Source organism: Petromyzon marinus, chromosome 18 (genome assembly GCF_048934315.1).
Source record: "Petromyzon marinus isolate PM22_M1 ecotype Great Lakes invasive population chromosome 18, UKy_Petmar_22M1.pri1.0, whole genome shotgun sequence".
Classification (NCBI taxonomy): Eukaryota; Metazoa; Chordata; class Hyperoartia; order Petromyzontiformes; family Petromyzontidae; genus Petromyzon; species Petromyzon marinus.
In genome coordinates this window covers 9,065,794-9,087,358 of record NC_133684.1, presented here as the reverse complement: position 1 = coordinate 9,087,358, position 21,565 = coordinate 9,065,794, and the positions used below count along the sequence as shown (strand labels likewise).

Genomic DNA, 21,565 nt, shown 5'->3' with positions numbered 1-21,565 from the left:
CCCCCTCCCCCCCTGTCTCCAGCTCCCCCCACCCCCCTCACGCTCCCCACAAACTCGCTGTGTCCCTTCAGCCCTCCTCCAACCCCCCCCTCCCCTTCATTTAAAAATGCATCCATCCCCTCTCCGCCTCCCTCCATGCACATTTCCTCATTTAAATTACCTCCTTGTTCCTCCCTTCTCTCTCACCCCCCACAAACACATTAACACCTCTCTCCATCCACACTCTTCTTCAACATGCTCCACTCTCCCTCGCCCCTCCACCTCCCTCCTTTCAGAATCCCTCGCAATCCCTTCTTCTAGTGCCCTCTAATCCCGCCATCAACCTCCCTCCTTCAACACTATTCCCTCTCCGTTCCACTCCCTCCACTCAACTTCACAATCCCCGCTCCCATTCCTTCCCTCGCTTTAATCGCCTCTCAGCTTCCTCCGGGTTCCCCGGTTTCCTTCCATAGCTAAAACAACCCCCCCCACACACACACCACACACAATGTAACCACTATTTGGCCAAAACATCTCAACGTTGAAAAACAATTACCTGGACATCACTCAGCCGGGAATCTCGCACAGCAGCAACATCGCCCCGCTCTCCACTGGCGAACACGTGGAAGGACCCTCCTCAAAGAGTCTTGAGACTCAGCGAGAGGCTTTCTTGGCAAACAGGTGAGATAATAATGATACATCTCCTCCACCTCAGACTCCCTCCCTCCACAACACACACCTGCATTAGCATCACACTCTCTCCCCCGCCACGCATCCCCATCACTCCTATCCCCCAGGCATCTTGGAAGACACGGGTCCCCACCCATTCTCTTTTGGGGCTCATACACGGGATGGGGTGGGGCGAGAGTCAAGGGGATCAGGGATCCCAGGTGAGTCTATGTCAGGCTGCACGGCATCCTGAGCACGCTCGTTCCTGCGGGCTCACCAGACTCGATGATGATGGTGGTGGTGGGGATGATGGGTGCAGTAACTGCTGTGCAGCACTTAGGACGAGGGCTGCTGAAATCTTTATTGCATTACCGGCAGCCGCATGAAAACAAACATCGGTTGCTGGTTTGTCGGACACAGACAAATGTCAGAAGTGTATTCCCATTGAGCTTCGAAGATCGATTTCATGTGCGACTCGTCCTGCAGACAACAGCGAGTAGTAAAAGACGTGTCTAGCCATCAACCGAGAAAGGAAGACAGCTGCCACAGCCCAGTGACAGTCAGCAGCCGCACAATGGCCTGGTAATGTACGGTCTGTTGAACTTCTTTCGCACCGTACGTAGCCAAGCTTGCTCATCGGAGGTGCGGGAGAAAAAGGGGGAAACAATTCCAGGTCGCGGGTTATTTTCGATTTCCGGGCGCGGCAGAGGTGCACGTTTCTCAGCCTTTCCCCTCGCCCTACTGCCCTCTCTCCACCCACCAGCAGTCTCCGATCGGCGGGTCGCTTGTGGTGGGGGGGGGGGGGTACAGTGGTGGGTTACTCCCACCTCCTCCAAGACGCATTGCCCAGCATGGAAGAGCAGGCCAAACACCGCCATAGGTGCTGTTTGGCATTGCCCAGCCAACAAAGACGGCTGTTTCTGGTGTAGACCAATCAGTTTCAAAGACAATGCATATACTATGACAGCATGTTTGTTTGCATGTGCATCACAAGTAGTGCTTGTGGTTAATGCAGTGCTTGATCCCTTGCAAAAGGTTTATATTTGGTGTCCAAACATCTTAACACTTCCTGTGTTATTTCCAGAAAGGGTAAAACATTATTATTTTTCATCCTGGTCGCTTGACGTAGAGACCTCGTCACACTTCCTGATTCACTCGGCTCACTGGTGGCTCGACACCTCCTGACGACCACGGTTACCCAGTGCCGGATGATCCTCGTAGCACAAGCAGCAGCTACACATGAAGTAGCTACGGGCCCCGCACTTTCAAGGGCCCCGCGCTAAATCCTCTCAAGCTATCAATTCCTATTCAGTGATTCTGCACTTGCTCTATTACTATAGTACTATACCGCCTTCAACTTTGATTAACGACTGGGTGTTTAAGGTTAGCGATGTCGTATTATCTGGCTGTATAGCAAATGAAAAATACGATTACTTTACTATGCAAGTTAACAATTTGTGTTTTAATATTACTATTTAGGGCCCCTTTATAACATATGCTACAGGCCCCGCACTAGCTTCATCCGGCACTGCGGTTACCGTTGCCGTGAACGTCACCCGTCGAGTCTTCCACCAAATGTTTAGCAGTTACCGTTGCCGTGAACGTCACCCGTCGAGTCTTCCACCAAATGTTGAGCACTCGGTCGACCGGAGTTCCATCTCATCCCAAACCGTGCTCAACCACCGCGCGCTTGCGAGTTGCGGTGCACTCAAATTGACTCACTTCTCCCATCAACTCGCTCGCCCACACTGCAGCTCGCAACGCCGATCTACTTCCTCCTTCGCAAGTGCTGCACGCTTGGGAATGACCTCTCATCGTCTATACACTCCCAAGCATCTAGAACCTAGCTTCATAAAAAAAGTGTAAACTCTCACATAATTACAACTCTGACAGCGAGTAATTTGTTTCCGACCTGTTGGCATTTTTCAGTACACCCCCCCCAATTCAACAAACGCTTCTCTGCCCCCCCCCCCCACTCAATTCGAGGTGTGGTTCCCCCATGGTGTCGCGGTGACAATGGTCTTGGTGGTAATCGTCGCGACATGACTCACACTTCCCCATTCACCGCGTCTCAATAATTGATGTCGCCCAGAGGAGAGAACATGACAGCGGGGCTATTACGCTAATCCGACACGTGATGTCTGGGGGGGGCAGAGGGGGCGCTCTCCTGTGCCAGGCGGTAATTTCATTGTTGTTGCCGGGCGAGTTGGTCGGGTGTTGCGGCGTAGGCGGTGGGGTCTTTGTGTTTCTGTCTCTCGGTAGGAACACCTCCTCCTCCACCCCCAGCTGCGTCTTTGAGCCTCGCGAAACGCGCACGCTCCACATCTGGCGTTGCTTGCGATTAGACTGGGGGGGACCGGGAGGGGGGGGGGAGTTACACAATCGTCCGATGCGCCATCACCTGCCGCCTCTCTGGCCCGAAAGGGAACAACTTGGGTCAAACCAGGACGCTCGTCTTTGAGGACCTCCAGAAGCGTGGTGTCCGATCCTCACTCTGACTCGGAAACACGCATCCCCCCCCCCCTCCCCCCGTCACTGCAGCAGCGGACGCAGCCATCGGAAACGTTTTCAATGCATTTTATTCACACCGCGTAAACAACGCAGTGGCGCAGAGAAACGCACCCACTTCCACGGCCCCCCGCCCCCCCATGCCCTCTCCCCCACCGACCGTTATTCCGTCCTTAGTGGGGGCCCCCCTCCGCCCAACAACGAAATCCCTCCTGTCAAAGGCTGGGGGCCTCAAATTCATTCCCCATCTCGAGGTGGGTCAGGGGGCACAGGGGGCACAGGGGGCACAGGGGTCACAGGGGGTCCCCCCCCCGGGGTCCCCCCCCCCCCCCCCCCGTGCTACGTGCGACCGTCGAGCGACTCGCCGATGCGACCGACAATGGACCCTCGTCGCGCAAGCGTTGTCCAACCACGACCGCGGGGGAGCGCAGCGGTCGCGCCGGCCGGCCCCGCCACTCCGGCCGGGCTCACGGGGCGGCCGATAGCGCAATGACGGTGAAGCGAACCTCGTCCGGGTCCCTGGCCATGAAACGGCGGCAAACGCTGGCCGCGTCCTGCGGGGGGAGGGGGGGGGAGCAGGTGACACGGGCCTCGCGTTTGAACGGACCTACGCGCGGTCCACGTACTAGCACATGTACATGCGCGCGCGCGCGCGCACACACGGGCACGTGTCTGGGTGTGCACAGACAGAAAACAAAGCTACACACAATGTCACTGGTATTGACACATCACAAAACACATCGCAATGCCGACAAATTACCTGCAAATTACTAACTGGGATTACGCATCGCAACATCGCCCCCCCCCCCCCTACTGAAAAAGAAAATAGGCAGGACCCTCCTGAAAAAGTCTTGAGACTCAGTGAGGCTTTCCTTGGAAAGTAAACGGAATAGCAACACACAATCATAACAGGCGTCCAACATTAAAAGCACTACGTGCTGACGGGTAGAGCGGGTGCCAAACGTGGATGTTTTCTGGAGCGAGCGTGGTGAAGTGGTGAGCGTGGTGGTGTATGTGGTGAGCGTGGTGGTGTATGTGCTGTATGTGGTGAGCGTGGTGAGCGTGGTGGTGTATGTGCTGTATGTGGTGAGCGTGGTGAGCGTGGTGGTGTATGTGCTGTATGTGGTGAGCGTGGTGGTGTATGTGCTGTATGTGGTGAGCGTGGTTGTGTATTTGCTGTATGTGGCGAGCGTGGTGGTGTATGTGCTGTATGTGGTGAGCGTGGTGGTGTATGTGCTGTATGTGGTGAGCGTGGTGGTGTATGTGCTGTATGTGGTGAGCGTGGTGGTGTATGTGCTGTATGTGGTGAGCGTGGTGGTGTATGTGCTGTATGTGGTGAGCGTGGTGGTGTATGTGCTGTATGTGGTGAGCGTGGTGGTGTGTGTGCTGTATGTGGTGAGCGTGGTGGTGTGTGTGCTGTATGTGGTGAGCATGGTGTATGTGCTGTATGTGGTGAGCGTGGTGGTGTATGTGCTGTATGTGGTGAGCATGGTGGTGTATGTGCTGTATGTGGTGAGCGTGGTGTATGTGCTGTATGTGGTGAGCGTGGTGGTGTATATGCTGTATGTGGTGAGCGTGGTGTATGTGCTGTAAGTGGTGAGCGTGGTGGTGTATGTGCTGTAAGTGGTGAGCGTGGTGGTGTATTTGCTGTATGTGGTGAGCGTGGTGTATGTGCTGTATGTAGTGAGCGTGGTGTATGTGCTGTATGTGGTGAGCGAGTTGGAGGTGAGAGGAACTGGCTCACCTCCAAGAAGGTCTGGCTGCTGGTTTTGCCGTGGTTTATAGGGAAGGGTTTCCTGCCATCTGCACGGAGCGAGAGTTGGAAGATTAAAAACACAGGCGCCAAACATCAAAACCAGCTCACAGGGAACGTGGACGTGTGCATACCAGCACGTGCACGCGCGTGTGTACATCCTCTCTCGTACAGTACGCACAAAGATCCCTTCTGTTGCCTCCAACAGGCTGTTGGGTCAAGTGCTGTTAGCGAGCACCTATGAAGGTCGGCACATGACGAGGTGGGTGGCCAAAACCAGGCCCGGCCGCCTTTGTCTCCCCAATGCTGATGCTTTAAACACCGCGTAATTGTACGCATTTAAGGCCGAGTCGACCTAGGGGAGCTCCAGCACCGGTTCAGATATTTGCCACCATTATTGGCCATGAGCGGTAATCAATTTCGGGGTCGCCAGGTTCGTAACGCGGAGTACTAACCGCACGTGGGCATACGCACGTGGACACATACAGGGATGTGAGCGCACACGGACACCTCGACCGCACACAGGCAAGTGTGCGCGCACACACGCACCAGGACACGCATCCCGGCAAGAGCGGACATCGACACAGAGCGCGTGGCCCTGCGCAAACACAAAGATCCCCTGTACAGCCTTGAAGAGATTTGTTGCGCGCACAAATGTGTGAAAACGAACGCAGGCGCACGACTCTGTAGTAAATGCACGTCAACTGTAACACACGAACATCACGCGTGACACGCGTGCGTTCACACGCACGCAAGGACACCGGCACCCCCCCCCCCACCACCGCACCAGCATGTGGTTCTGTGCAGGAGCGGGTCAACTGCCACGCAGCACGGCAGCGGCCCTAACAGACGCGCGGGCGCTCATCCATCATGCGTCGTCGCTCACACCCACGAGACAGCGTCGGGGGTTTCACACCGGAGCCCTCGCGGGGGTCGGAGGGGCGGCCCGGGGATGGCGATAGGACAGGTGCTGGCCCGTACCGTGACGGGGCCTCCGCATTATTAAATTGGACACGGAGATGTGCACACATGCGCACACGCACACGTATCTGCCCGCGCGCATGTGCATACCCGCGCGCGGGGGTTCCACGAGATTCGCCCCGTTAAAAAGGTGCGCGGAATAAACCGGAGTCGCTCGCCGCTCCCACATGTAAACATGCAGGATCCACCGCTGGATGAGAGCGCCTCCCTGCAGCCACCGTGCAAGCCGTGACGACTATTTGGACCATACTTCACCAGGTTGGTCGCTGTGGGCTGGCGAAGGGAATGCAGAACAAGAGATTCTGCTGCACCACCCCCTACTGCTCGCAACGCCTACTGCCCGTTCTGTGCTTGGTGGTTGCCCGACCAAGCACCGTCCAGGCTCAAAGTTCTGCTTAGCATCCGAGGAGTGATGGAATTTGGTGTGTTATAGGTGATGTAGTCACAGGCCACTGCTCTTACAACAGAGGAACAACGGACAACGTTCACGTGAAGGCCGTTAGATCACGTAAACAAACCTCTCACGGGGTCCGGTTCTCTGGTAGGACCGGTTCACCATGATCCCCACCGATTAGACTGCGCCTCCCATGCGGCACACCGAGAAGCCGACATTGGTTCATTAGTTCTCGTAACGTGGGATGATTAGCAGCCAAGCAAGGGCAAGCGTCACACGCAGCGCCGCACGCAACATCGCCCCTTGCCGCCCCCCCTCGTGTAACGGCGCCGGGCGACCCAGGGCGACCCAGGGTGACGGGGGAAGAGCAAGGCTTCACCGAGCTCGTAGACAGAGTTGTCCACGTTCACCAGCGCGATGAAGTGCAGGTCCACCTTCTCGTCCACACTCGGCGCCTGTGCACACGCACGCACAGAGTATCACACACTCAAAACACACACAGTGTCGCGAATAGACAGCACGACACACGGTGACACACTCGGCAGCCACACACCTGCAGTGACAAACGTACGCACAGTGGCATTTACAGGTCCATGCACAGTACTGCACACACACAGCATCAGACATACACAATCATCAACATCATCATGTGCCTCTACAGTCGGCTCGTTCGCTTTTGTCTGCTGATGTTTTACACATCGCACCAAAGGCAGATCCCTCGGATAGCCTCAGATTTTTTTTTAGGGCAAGTGGTGTTAGCAAGCACCTGTGAAGGCCAGCACTGCACACAAAGGGGGTGGGTCAGCACCATGCCCGGCCGCCTGTCTCCCGAGTAGCGGTGTTTACACACCGCACCAGGCCCTCATTTTAGGCTGAGTCGATCTACAGGAGGCCCAGGACCGGTTCAGAAAATCGTCAGTGGGGTTGGTGGGCATGAGCGGGAAGCGAATTCGAACTTGTGTCGCCGGGTTCGTCGCGCAGCGCACGCTAGCCACTACATCACCACCGCTCCTCCCAGCAAGCATACGCGCGCGCGAACACGCACCAATGATTACACGCAGACGTGTCCTCACTGGCGTCTTTCCCCCCTCGCCCACAGATCTCTCTCATCTGTTTACCCAACGTGCCGATGTCATCACCCCATGACTACACTCCCCAGGAGCGTGAAGTGGTCGCTATCGTCTGATAACCGTTCTCCTGCAATTATCCCGATAACTGTGCTCCGGCCATTACCCTGATAAACTGTGAAAGCCCGAATATCTGCTAAATATATTTTTTGCTGTGCACGAAGCACACTTCACGTGTATTCCACATGACCCAAATACATTACGCACACACTGCGGGTCGAATAGCTTCCACATGTGTCGCGCATAATTTCCAAATAGATTTGGCACGGCTGTGCGTAAACAGAGCGAGCGTGGCGTCGGAGCCGGCTCTCCCGTCACGAGTGGCCGAGGGGATTGGGCTCGGACAGAGGGCGCGCCCACAGGGAGGACGGTGTCCCGCGTGGGCCGCACAAAAAGAACAACGCCGCACGAGCAGAGCACTGGCCGCGAAGGTCCAAAAGAACAAGCAGCCAGTGACGAACAGCACTATTGAAGGGGGAATAAATGCGAGTTTGAGAGTTTCTTGAATTGAGCAGTGTTACGGGAACTTGGCAAGACAGACACAATGGAAGGGAATTAAAGAGTGGAGCAGTGCGATGGAAGAGCAGGAGGAGAAGTGTTGTCACCTGCAGTGTGGGTGAGCGAGTGAGCGAGCGAGCGGGTGGGCGAGTTGGTGCGTTCTTGTGAGGTGCAGTGTGGTGGTGGTGAACAGGGCCGTCCCCGTAGGGGGGTGTGGAGCCCCGGGTAAATCACACGGTGCTTGGACGGGAGACTTCTTGGGAATCCTGTGCAGTGTGAGATGGACAGGAGCTGAAGAGTGCCACAGCAGATCCTAGAATACATCTGTGTGGAGATTTGAGCGGAAGGCGGTGGTGAAGCTACGACTTTGAGCATCACCTCCTCGTGGGAGTAGAGGGGTTTTCCTCCGGCTTCCTCCCGGAACAAAGCCGAACTCTCATTGTCCGCAGAGCAACGCATCACGACTCTCTTTAACAGATGTCTTAAAACACAGGGCTTTATTGCTGCTATTATATTCTTGTTATTACCAACGTTCATGCGAGTGGAGATGTCCGTCGGTCGCACAACCCCAGGTGGGAACCGCCTCCCCCAGCTGCAAGCGCTTAGCGACAGCGAGGCAACAGCTGTGGGGCTTAGATGCCAAGACTCCCCCTCCCTTACCTCGCCCCCCCCCCTCCGCCACTACCCCCCCAACCCCACAGAGCCTGCAGGAATGTGCGACTCCTGTTATTTTTGTTTTCGTTTAAACAGATTATAAAACGCCATCACGATGGCGGAAACATGGGGAGACACCGAACCGAGCGTGCGCTCACAACCGGGATGAATAACGCACACAGCAGCAGCAGCACACGCACGTCCACGCTGCAGCGACTCCCCGTTCACAGCGCCAGGGCAGTGGTGCGAGACCAGCCACCGTCGACCTCCCAACGAAGTGGTTGCACTCGCTTTATCCACTCCCAGGCGTTTAACCCGCAACCTACCGCCGAGCCACTGGACAGGATATTACAGAAATATAAGTACACAGCAATGGGGATGGGATATAACATCTGGGAGGAGTATGCAGTAAGCAAAAACCAGACCAGTTTACACAGCAATGTGTGTTTTAGTCTCGGTCTGTAATCAAACAGACAGCGGCTTAACCTGGCAGCCTGCTGCTCAGCGTCGACCGTGCGGTGCAGACAAGCTCGACCGTCACCACATCGCGTGCGGAACACGCGTCCCCGTCTCGCCAGGATCCCACAATCTAAGCGGGCTTCAGCCTGGACAGTGCTTCGATGGACGGCCACTGTGCACGCCAGGCTGTCGTTGGCGGCTGCTATGTGGTGGGCGGTCGAGGGAGGGGCAGATCCGTTGTCGTACAGCGATTCTATGCTCCCACGTCTCTGCTCCCCGCCGTCACCAACTCGTACTGCCCACCGTGGTGAAGTATGGTCAAATAACCATTACAGTGAGGGAAACAAGTATTTGATCCCCTGCTGATTTTGTACGTTTGCCCACTGACGAAGAAATGATCAGTCTATAATTTTAATGGTAGGTTTATTTGAACAGTGAGAGACAGAATAACAACAAAAAAATCCAGAAAAACGCATTTCAAAAATGTTATAAATTGATTAGCATTTTAATGAGGGAAATAAGTATTTGACCCCTCTGCAAAACATGACTTAGTACTTGGTGGCAAAACCCTTGTTGGCAATCACAGAGGTCAGACGTTTCTTGTAGTTGGCCACCAGGTTTGCACACATCTCAGGAGGGATTTTGTCCCACTCCTCTTTGGAGATCTTCTCCAAATCATTACGCTTTCGAGGCTGACGTTTGACAACTCAAACCTTCAGCTCCCTCCACGGATTTTCTATGGAATAAAGGTCTGGAGACTGGCTAGGCCACTCCAGGACCTTAATGTGCTTCTTCTTGAGCCACTCCTTTGTTGCCTTGGCCGTGTGTTTTGGGTCATTGTTATGCTGGAATACCAATCCACGACCCATTTTTAATGCCCTGGCTGAGGGAAGGAGGTTCTCACTCAAGATTTGACGGTACATGGCCCCGTCCATCGTCCCTTTGATGCGGTGAAGTTGTCCTGTCCCCTTAGCAGAAAAACACGCCCAAAGCATAATGTTTCCACCTCCATGTTTGACGGTGGGGATAGTGTTCTTGGGGTCATAGGCAGCATTCCTCCTCCTCCAAACACGGCGAGTTGAGTTGATGCCAAAGAGCTCCATTTCGGTCTCATCTGACCACAACACTTTCACCCAGTTGTCCTCCGAATCATTCAGATGTTCATTGGCAAACTTCAGACGGGCATGTATATGTGCTTTCTTGAGCAGGGGGACCTTGCGGGCGCTGCAGGATTTCAGTCCTTCACGGCGTAGTGTGTTACCAATTGTTTTCTTGGTGACTATGGTCCCAGCTGCCTTGAGATCATTTACAAGATCCTCCCGTGTAGTTCTGGGCTGATTCCTCACCGTTCTCATGATCATTGCAACTCCACGAGGTGAAATCTTACATGGAGCCCAAGGCCGAGGGAGATTGACAGTTCTTTTGTGTTTCTTCCATTTGCGAATAATCGCACCAACTGTTATCACCTTCTCACCAAGCTGCTTGGCAATGGTATTGTAGCCCATTCCAGCCTTGTGTAGGTCTACAATCTTGTCCCAGACATCCTTGGAGAGCTCTTTGGTCTTGGCCATGGTGGAGAGTTTGGAAGCTGATTGATTGATTGCTTCTGTGGACAGGTGTCTTTTATACAGGTAACAAGCTGAGATTAGGAGCACTCCCTTAAGGAGTGTGCTCCTAATCTCAGCTCGCTACCTGTATTAAAGACACCTGGGAGCCAGAAATCTTTCTGATTGAGAGGGGGTCAAATACTTATTTCCCTCATTAAATTGCAAATCAATTCATAACATATTTGACATGCGTTTTTTTCTGGATTTTTGTTGTTGTTATTCTGTCTCTCATTGTTCAAATAAACCTACCATTAAAATTATAGACTGATCATTTCTTTGTCAGTGGGCAAACGTACAAAATCAGCAGGGGATCAAATACTTTTTTCCCTCACTGCATCTCTCTGCTAGCGTTGGTGACGTCTCTGCCCTGCTCGCACAGTCCTTCAAAAACGCGGCATCACGAGTTCGATTCCTGGCCAACTCCAACTTCTACCAGCGGTGAACTATGCCCCAGCTGGTTTTCGGCACCACCATCCACACTCCACCGCCTCCCCCCCCCCACCAACCCGCACTAATCAGCTGGGTGAAGTACGGTGAAATGAAGCCTGTGACTGTCACGGCGTGGGGAGGGCTTTCCTCCAGCAACGTGTGTCAAACAACGGTGAGTTATGAACGAGGTACAGTCTGGAGCGTGTGCATTCCCGATCGGCCGCTTTGCTTTCGCGAGAGCCACATCCATAAACGAGGCGCCGCAAAGCGGCTCCACACCTGGCCAGGTGACGACGACTCGAAGCACGCACACAGAACCGGGAACAGCACAACCAGCAAAGAGAACGGGCCTCGCGCGCATGCAGCGCCCGCCTTGAAGAGAACGACACGCGGCCCCGAGCTCCGATGGACTTGTCAGAATGTCCGCTGCGGGTGTTGGGGGCGGCGGGGCAGGGCCGAAAAGCAAATCTGTTCTGCAGTCTGGTCGGGCGGTCGTTACGCGACCCCCCGCGACCCAGCCCCGGGGGTTTGACGAGCGCCAGACCGGTTCTCGCTTTTGTTTCCCCCAAAAAAAGAAAAAAAAATTGTTTAAAATAGCCTCGGCGGACGGAGAAACCCGGAGAACGGCGGCCCGTACCGACCGGGCGGCACGCCCTGCACGACACTGCCGTGCGTCACGCCGGGGTGGGGGGAGGGGGCGCTTTGCTTGTGGGGGTCTAACTGGGCCGCTGGGCTGGTCACCTGAGCGCCAATAAATGCCTCGGACGTTAAGAGACCATGGAGCAGCTGTGATATATAATCTGATACACGAACGGATGAGGACCCCCCCCCCACCCAACCCCCCCCCCACCCAACCCCCCCCCCACCCAACCCCCCCCCCCCCTCCGGAGCCATCGCCATTTCTCGCAGTTCTGTGATGCGACAATCCGTCTAGCACCTGCACCCGAGCAGATTGCATCGTTCCGTCTCCGTACCCGGCGGAGGACGTCCTCTCGAGCCCGTGGCCGTCTTTGTCTGCGTGCGATTCCATTGTTAGGTCTCGACCGCTGGCTATCGTCCCTTCTAGCGACGTGTCCTGCCCAAGCAGCCAAGCTCAATTACTTTTCCTCGCGGTCAACATGACGTCCTTTACCTGTGAATGCTCCCGCTCACCCACGTTCCTCTTTGTCTCTCGGTGTCATTCAGAGCCATGCGCAGTCCTCTCCGTGCTTCTCGCGCATTTTTCACCTTTTGTATCATTTTCTTTGTCAACGTCCATGCGTCGTATCCGTACGTCAAGGGAGGTGCTGTGCACCTGCTGTAGGCACATTGCCATGTCGCTTTTCATTACGTTCAAACGTGCGTCTCCAAACCGTCCACACGGAGCGTGACGCCAGGCTCCTGCCCGAGGCTTGGCAGTGTCAACACACGACTCCGTCTCCCGATACCTTTGACCCCCACCCCCTCCCCAACCTCAGATTCATTCAACCCACGCAGTCATCGTTGGCGTGCAATACCAACAGTGCGCCCGTCAAAAGCCGAAAACGCACGTCACCCGCCGCCGAATCTTTTCTTCAGTTGGTGGACTGTGTGCGTTCCACAGTCTGGTGATGTCATGTGACACACGCAAGGCATAGTGGGAGGACTGATCCGATGGTCACAATGGCACTTTTACAACTCTTGTTTGTTTCCAGTTTGCACACCTCTGGATTCTCTTCCCCTTCGTGCAGACGGAGGAGTGTTCAGCTTTCATTGGCTTGAGTTCTGGTTTATCTTTTTCATGGCTTCTCACGTGAGAGACGAGAAGCCCATTCCTAGATTTAGAAATGTGGCAACAGATCTTGCAAGTGTTGTCGTCGTTGGGCAGGGAAGGGGTTTACAGCACCAGACTTACAACTCCGTATATATGCAATGTTAGCACGTGGGGTTGGTACCGTTAGACCAACGTTGGCCCAAAATTGCACTTTACTGGACACGTGTTCCTCTCTCCTGCAGAGACCTCTCGCGCGCCACTCCTCAACGCCAGACACAGCGACATTGAGGCACGGGTCTCTCCGCCTGGGCCCGTCGAGTGGGACCGGTGGCCAAGTTTGAAAGTGCATCATTCTGCTTCACACGGGAACATTGTCCCCTTCTGTGAAACCACCGCTGACCGTACAAGTCTGTGAATCACGGCGTCGTCACAATCGCCTGGTATTCGGACGTGTGGATCTCGGCCACAGGAATTGCAACCTCACACGGGCGACACGTCGTGGCATTTACACTGACCACGGTATAACCAAAGACTGTACCAAAAGGGGGGGGGGGGGGGAACAACTACTGACACGTGGGGGGCTTAGTGTGAAGGCCCCCCTCGCTCAACCGCATTCCCAACATTCCTGCTGTCAACGATGACCCCCCACCCAACTCGACCCCGCCAACCTAACTGCTACGCGCTTCTGTGCGTTTTCCCACAGAGCAACAACATTGGCGGAGAAACGGCAAAAGCAACAGCAAGCGGCGGTGCGGGCCAAGGCGTGCGAATACCGCATTGCCCATGGGAGCACACGGGAGCTCGTGCCCAGAGCTGCGAGTCTCCCCCGTTCCTGGTTATGTGGTGGAGGGGGGGGGGGTGCCTTGCCAGGCAATACTAAAGCCATGCACTTCTATTATCGTGAGCCTCGTTCATTATAAAAACTTAAATCATAGCATTGTTGTCGTCAAGTTGGCCGAGTGAATCAGAGGACAGTGCTGAGCTGGCACTGCTGAGAACCTGGGTTCAAATTCTGGCAGCTGTTGCCTGTGGCTAAACCAGATTCTCAGTCCAACCAGCGACTGCAAAAAAGCCCCCATGATGTTAATTTGTTTTTTGGTGAATTTGACTTAATTCCAGCCGAGGATTTTGTGGACCACCAGTCACCCTGAAGCGATCTCGGAAGCAGTTCCTGGATACCAGTTTCCATAACACGGAGGGTTGCACCGCTCTGCGAGAGTTCCAAATGGATTCTTCATCTGATGACACGACGCCGATGACACGACGCCGATGGCACGACGCCGATGGCACAAAAGGGATCTCAAATTTGTGGATAAATCTATTTTTTATGAAAACCCATAGGGAGGGCCCTCTGGCCCTACACGCCTGGGGGCACGGAGGTTCCCGTAAACCGCGGAGCTCCCACGCCCACGCACGCAGCCCGCACCAGGCCTCTCATTCACTCGCGGCTATTGTTAGCCTAAGCAGGTGGGGAATGTGCGCGTGTGGCTTTGCGTGAGCGCGTAGTCAGGGTGCTGGGCTCGCGTCAAGAATGCGCAGTTCCCCTCCCTATCGCGGCCCACGGAGCCGTGCGGGAGTCGTCGGTCATCGCACCGCTCTTCCCGTTTCGGTCATCGCCCGTGGCGAGGAAAGGGCCTGGTCCTCGCCGGGACCTGCGCTACTGCCCGCTGGTCCCCGCGTCCATTCAGTCCTGCACGCCGCCCCGGCGACAGTTTTCACGGCGAGCGAGCGTGCCACCGACCGGCCTCGGCACCCGTACGTGACCGCAGACCCGATTTGTCTTCTCCTTCTTAGGCATGTCGTTTCAAAAGCCATGGAGGAAGTTTACAACCGAGCATGTTGAGTTCAGACAGCCATTCGGTGGAGTCTACGACCACCAGATACATGCCACTACGAGTCCATTGGTAGATTCCATGGGGCCCACAACAGGGCCACTCACGTTTCAGTTCATTGTCGTTTCGTTCGGTCGGATATTTTCATGACATTCCTTGCGTTTTTTCTAAACGCAGTACCCACCCCCCTTGTGGGAGAGTCAAGCGGTTGTCATCTGGAGAGTCTTGCCCCCATCATAGGGATGTAGAATTTGCACCACTGGCTCAGCGGGGCTGTAAACAGGAGACGAGCACCAATGCATCAAAGCTCATTTGAGCAGTAAACCACTTTGGCTTTTCAAACGTTAAAGAGTAGACCGCCAGTGGGCGGCCATAATCATCGTCATCGTCGCCTCCAGCATTTCTGTAATATTCCTGCACCGTGGGCGGAAGCTCACGGCGCTTGCCCCGCCGCCCAACGCTCACCCACGCTGTCCTCCCAACGCCCAGGTCGCCGGGCGAACATGCCGCGCGCATACCGGCCACATACCAGCCAGCACACTCTCGCCGCAGAAAGCAACTGCTCAAGGGCACCCGGTGGCTCGCGGAGGAAAAGCAAAACAACACAATGGCAAAACACCGCTGAGAAATGGTCCCGGAGACACAACGCAGCAAACTAAAAACACAAACACGGCTCTGAGAAGGAGGGGGGGGGGGCCTCCGGATGCGGGTGTCCGTCAGCACCCATGGGCCGTGGGAATCGCGCAACCCTCGGGGGTGCCGAGTCCCCGGGGGCACCAGCGCTGGCTGCAGGGAAGAGAGAGAGAAGCTCCTGCCCGGCGCCAGCAGCACAAATGCCAGGCGCCCACTGTGACACCAACCCCGCCCAGCCCCGTGCCCAGCCACGGGCACAGGGCCATGTGGCCAGGGTTTCCATGTTTTATTGTTTTAAAATGCGGCTCGTTAAAGTGTGGAGCTGTTCCAGTTGCACGGGCGTCCTCTAAACCCACCTCCAATTTGTGCCCGATGGTGAACGTCAATCCCTCCACGCCAGTGCGGCGCAGTCAACGCCGCCCCCCACCCACTACCCCCTGGCCACCCCCATCACGCTCGCAGCTTGCTTTTGTCGCGATACAATCGCTGGCCGTGAGGTTGTTTGATGTTGATCTTTCTCTCGAGTTTCAGCCGCGTTTGGAAACGTCTATTTGCTCGCATGGGCGCTGCTACTGGTTTTGTGTGGCTTGGCTCTGGATCTCTGGTACTAAACGCGAGCGCACAGAGAGACATGGGCCAGAGCATCGAGTTCCTGCTACTGCTGCCGGGAAGGTGAGGTGAGGATTTCTGTAGGTGACAGGCGAGGGTGGGGGGGGACAAGCAGGGACCAGGAGAGAGCCATATGGGGTTAGGGGTCAAGACAGTAGTGTGGATTTGCACAGCGTCGAAATGTGACCGCATATCAAGAAGCTGCACAGAAAAAGTGGGCATGTTTGTTTTGTAGCGACAAAGAGGAAGTCACGCATAAGCAGAGCAAAAAAAATACAAAGGTTTTGAGCCAGGATTTGAACAGGGGCAAGGTGTTGACATCAAAGATGGCTGGGATAAGAGAGTTTCAGAACATGCGGGCAGCAGTGGAGAATGAGCAACCTCCCACCAAGCAAAGGTCAACCAGGAGGCTTCAATAGAAAGCCTTGGTTGCTGGAGCGTAGAGAGCGCCCCGAGGGCAGTAGAGTGTGATTAGAGGAGAGAGAAGTAGCCAGCGGGGAGCCCCTGGAGGATCTTGAAGACGGCAAGCGCAATCTTGTCACCGATGCGGGACCGGATTGGGAATGCGTGGAGGGGATCAGAGTATTGGGGTGGCGCGGCTTCATTTTACGTGGTTGTAGGGGGCGAGGCGACGTTCACGAACGAGGACATAAACCGGGTGGGGGGGGGGGGGGTGACTGGAGGTCGAGGAGGAGCCACTACAATCGCCCACGTGCAGCCGTGGGCAGCTTCAACGACTCGCGCATCAGGCGCCCCCGCGCTCCTCTTTAAATCAGAATTTCAGAGCCTGCCAATTTTCCAAGAGTGGCGAGCATTCTCCGACCCCCCCCCCCACCAACATACACAGCGCAGCTATTTATTCACTGGCGGCTGGGTCGGGGGGGAGGGGGACCGGCCCCCGGCTGTCGCACATATTTCCGTGGCGAGGGTGCGGTGTGCGTGGGGATGGACCGTGTTCCGCCCCGGGGACACCGAGTGACGGGGAGAAACAGCTCCTCGGGAATCGGCTCGCAGCAACTCAAGTGGCCAGATGCATAAACAGTCTCCCCCCTTCTCGATTGGCTCGCACCGCCCCCCACCCCCCGCCACCACTGGCCCTGACCCCTGACCCAACGTCATTTGAGACTGAACCATAACACTGAACCCAACTCGAGTCCTAAACTAAGCTCTAACCTGACCTGTGATGTAACCTTCTCAGTGATCTTAAACCCAACTCTCAAGCAAACCGTCACAGAGTAAAACTTTCTCTGTGCTAAAGCCTTAGAATTAAAATTAGCCCAAATTCCTCACACTAAACACTCCAAGATGTACCCCGACTGAAGCGATAACCCAAGTCAATACCCTTACCCGTGACGACACCGAAGTATTAAAACCAACCCTCGTGTCATCTCCGGCGTGAGCTCGTACCACAGCCCTCTCTATAGCCCAGCGTCCCAACACCACCGTCAGGCCTCACAGCGCACGCCACACGGGCAGGGCAAGCGAAGCTCGGGGCGCTCGGGCGAGCAGGACGCCCGCGCCGCTGTAGGGGGTCAATGTCACTTGTCTGGCTCACAGCGCCATCGTGCGGCGGTGTGAGGCCAGGGGTTGCTCCGGTAGTACAGGCGCGCGGCCTGCCGGCGCCAGCCTGCAACTGCAAGCGCTGCGTACACCGAGCGGCGCTTCAATGTCGGCCTCGGCGAGTAAAGGTACCCTTACCCCATACAAATTTCCCGATTACAGGGCAATTACTGGGGTACTACACATGAAAAAGATTTATAACAGGTAAATGCTAGGTAGAGCGCTTTATTCACGGGCTGCGTCACGGAGCTTTTAGCGAGCGGTGAAACAAGGTATTTACCGGGTAATGCTTTGCGCTACCTTTACCCTACCCTTTACCTTAGCCCTTGGCATGTCGACACCGTTACCCTTTTACCCGGTAAAAAGGGTAAATTACCTTACCTTGCCGAGGCCTACTTCAGTGACAATGATTGCCCACCGCCGCACTGTGTTCACTCCTCGCTCTCGAACAGAGAGAGAACGACTCGGAGGCGCGAGGAGGAGGAACCACACACCAAAGCTCTGCAGTCCTCTACATATTAAGGTGTTATTCGCCGAGTGTTGACGTGGGAGGAAACCATATCCAGCATACCTCTCGCTGTGGCTACTACTGGTCAAGTGCCACCTGCTCCAGTTGAGAGGCAACCCGCAAAATATTGAGTGAGAAGCCAAGCCCTGCTTATAGTAACGATGACTTTCATCACTAAAATGTGCAATAAGCGCGTCCGAAATGGTGGGGAAATGCCCCCCGGCGCCTCCCCCCCCTCCACCACCCCCCTCGGTGGTTGCAGACGTCATGAGCAAACAACGGACAAATCTTGCAATGACAAAAGTATAAGTGAACACCCCAGGTCTCCCTTTCACGAGAGATGCAGGTCAATCCAGACAGGCGAGTGAGCCGCGCCCAGGTGCAGCAGGTGTGGGTGCAGCAGGCTTGAGTGGGGTCCCACCCAGGTGGGGTGCAAGTGGGGTGGAGGTACGCGTCACACTCACCTCCGTCTGTCCCTCGTGGGCACTCGACTCGTGACTCGCGCGGATGCTCTACGCACAGAGGGGAGCGATGTTAGCGACTCGCGCGCATGGGCACACACTCGTGCAGACGCACGCATCCATACACACACACGCACGCACACTCACGTATCCACAAACACACTCGCGCGCACACCTGCTCGTGCCAGGACGGCCTGCGCAAAGCTCCCAAGTGAGGCCGCGCGCGGAGTTTTATAGTTATTGACGCGCTCAGCCGTTGGCCTCCAATTAACGAGTGGGTGGAAGGAAGGAATTCGTTCCAAATTTTTGGCAAAACGCAAAGTCACGCGAGCAGGAAATTGCGGCAATTCGGCAATATTTTTTGCCAAGCGTAAACACGAACTGTCTTTCCAGCCAACACAACCGGAGGGGCTCTCTGGTTTGAAACGGCAGCATCAACATCTGGCTGTTTTCGCAATGCACAAAAGAGCGACGCACGACTCCATCTGAACCACGAATGCGTGCGAAAGGCGGCGGAGTCTGCGACGAGCGGTCACGCGCGGCGCTCCCCCGCCACCCTCACGTAACCTACTGGGACCAGAAGCTCCGAGCGAGTTCTCAACTGCTGCGACCAGGTGGCGAATCAGATGGACAGGGTGACTCTCTCACGTTCATTTGCACAAGGTTAAAAGCATGCAGGCGTGCGCGGCAGGGTGGTGGCGCAGTGGTAACGCTCGCGCCTCACAGCAAGAAGGCCCTGGGTTAAATTCCTGACCCGAGCGCATTTTTGCGTCGAGTTTGTACGTTCTCCCCCTGGTACGCACGGGTTTTCTTCCATAGCTGAAACACCACACAATGAAACGGGTAATGGCCAAACATCCCAATTCTGAAAGGGATACCCGCATATTGCACGGTTGGGTACATAATAAAGGTTTTTGGGGTTAGATCGCCCAAGTATAAATGTGTCGTAACCCTCCACCACCCAACACAGCCAATTAGTAATGGATTTGTCACGTAAACAAAATGCCAATTAGTTACTACTTCAGCCCACTGGTGTGTTGCAGAATAAATCCACAACATTTACAATTTGAGTACAACGTTTCGCTGGTAATTACATCCAGCATCATCGGTGGCGAAAGCCTACGTGTTAAACTGCATGACTGAGGTTACACACAGCAGCAACTTCGCCCCTTACTCCGAAAACTTGGCAGGACCCTCTTAAATAACTAAGTCTTAAGACTCAGGGAAGTTTTCCTGGGTGAACGCTCGAAATTAAACATAAAGAGTCCAGACTTTGTAGTGCGGCTTATAGTTCACAGATCGTTGGGGGTATATTGGACCCCTAGGAAGATGAATCTATGAGGGGGTCTTGGCAAAAGTGCTCGACAGGACAATGCCAGTTGGCTCTGTCCGGGTTGTCGACCCGCGAATAATTTCCACAACAGGCACATCACATCTAGTATGCCTCTCACGATGGCTACTGTGGGCAACTGATCATGTGCCACCCACTCCAGCCCAGCAGTGACCCGAAAAACACTGCGTGAGAAAGAAAGGCCTGGCGTGAGCGGGCGAGCCCACCTGGTCTTGCTCGAGTCTCTCTGCTCGCTCGCTTGGACTCATGGCGGCCGTGTCGCTCAGGAACTTCTTCAGAGGCGAGCCTTCCACTGCAACGACACAGCTTAAGACGTTGGACTCCACTGAACACCTCTGTTAAACAGAGGGCATTAACACACCTGCGTTAGGCTGGGTGCAAATAACGCCTGCGTTAGGCAGCAGATTTACACACATGGGCACGGATGTAATACGGAGGCTGTCTTGCACGGCACTCGCCCCACCGGCCCGTCTCAGATGTTTTGTTGGGCTGCTGAATTTAATACACAGACATATCCTTTAATCGTTTCAATCACCATCATTATCCATGCTCTATCCACTGCTGGACCAAAGCCCCCATAAGTCACACAGTGCACCGACCACTGCGGCGCCGCCCCCTCTACGCCACGGCGTAGGGATTTGAGGCCATGGCGAGCCCCGCGCCGCTCACCGAAACCCAGGCGGTGCTGGTTGTTGGCGAGGGCGTGGATGAGGCCAATGGTTCCGCACGCGTTGCCGATCGTCTGCCGCATGAAGTAAGCCGAGGACGGGGCGTCGTGGCCGGCCGCTCGGAGCCTCTCTTCCTCCTCGCGCCGGTGAGCCTCGTACTGCAAACACGGAAGGAGGGATGGGGGGGATGGGACCAAGGCTTGCACTAGAAGTAGTTATGGGGGGGTGGGTGTGCCCTGCGCCATCACCAAAAATTCCGTCTACTTAGCCGTAAACCCCTGTGACGGTGGCCCACGCTACGGCTCTGCCGGCTGCAATCCCCACCCCGAGAGGAGCTCGACGCGGGCCGGTGGTATGGGTGGTGGCAGGCGGTGGCGGGGGGCACCTTGTCGCTGATGGGGAACAGCAGCAGCACTGCGCACGTGGGGCTCGGCACCATGGCCAGCAGCTCGGCGTCCAGGCCCAGGACGTCCACGAACTGCCAGCTCGTCTTCATGCCCAGCTGCTGCACAAACTGTGGCGCACGGCAGAGGCGGCGGTGCGTTTTTAGCGCAGCGCACGCACCATCGCGTCTCAATGAATAAAACAGCCGAGGACAACACAAAGCGTGCCGACGCCGCGAAACCCGTTCCACACCCGAGCGCCCGCACGCGCCGTGTCGGCATAACGCATTGGCGCAGCAGCGGCGGCGTCGCACTGTTGGCACAGGCCTGGCCGGATTAAGTTTGAGGGGGACCCGGGACTGTTATTGTGTTGGCGCCCCCCTCCTTTAATACTCAATGCCTTCTCTCGACTGTTTGACCACCGCCCATGCCCGACGATGCCAAACGTTTCATTGTTATGCCCCTCGGTTGTTTCTGTACTGATTTTTTTAATGCAACAGAAGACTTGCGGACCTAAATCAAAGTTAAAATGACCTAAACTTGTTTTTATTTCGGCACACGACTGGTAGCTATGCACAGGTGCTGCTACGGTGTTCAGCACCCAATTTCCTGAGTTATCAGTACTGGACAGTCACACCCCATTCTAGGGCAGTATATAAATTCATTTGGGGGCCCCCCTCCAAATTACAGGACCCCAGGCAGCTGCCCCCTAATGCCCATGTTGATCAGGCCCTGGTGCAAAGAATTCCACAGGGCCTCCCTACACCCAA

At 55.5% G+C, this 21,565-nt stretch overlaps 1 protein-coding gene and 1 long non-coding RNA gene across 2 annotated transcripts; one reads left to right on the top strand and one right to left on the bottom strand.

Moving 5' to 3' along the window:
• Window positions 1–38: 38 nt before the first annotated feature.
• On the top strand, window positions 39–13,724 carry LOC116943507 (uncharacterized). Its single transcript, XR_012942188.1, has 3 exons — window positions 39–660; window positions 13,033–13,309; window positions 13,494–13,724. It is a non-coding gene; the product is annotated as an uncharacterized LOC116943507 (long non-coding RNA).
• UCHL3 (ubiquitin C-terminal hydrolase L3) lies at window positions 3,210–20,954 on the bottom strand. The gene is made up of 7 exons (XM_032956371.2): window positions 20,798–20,954; window positions 20,414–20,570; window positions 19,951–20,036; window positions 18,397–18,444; window positions 6,664–6,739; window positions 4,901–4,959; window positions 3,210–3,710 (listed from the first exon to the last, which is right to left on the bottom strand). The coding sequence occupies exons 1-7, from the start codon at window positions 20,906–20,908 to the stop codon at window positions 3,624–3,626; spliced, it is 624 nt and encodes a 207-aa protein (XP_032812262.2). The 5' UTR covers window positions 20,909–20,954; the 3' UTR covers window positions 3,210–3,623.
• Between the last annotated feature and the right edge of the window lie 611 nt (window positions 20,955–21,565).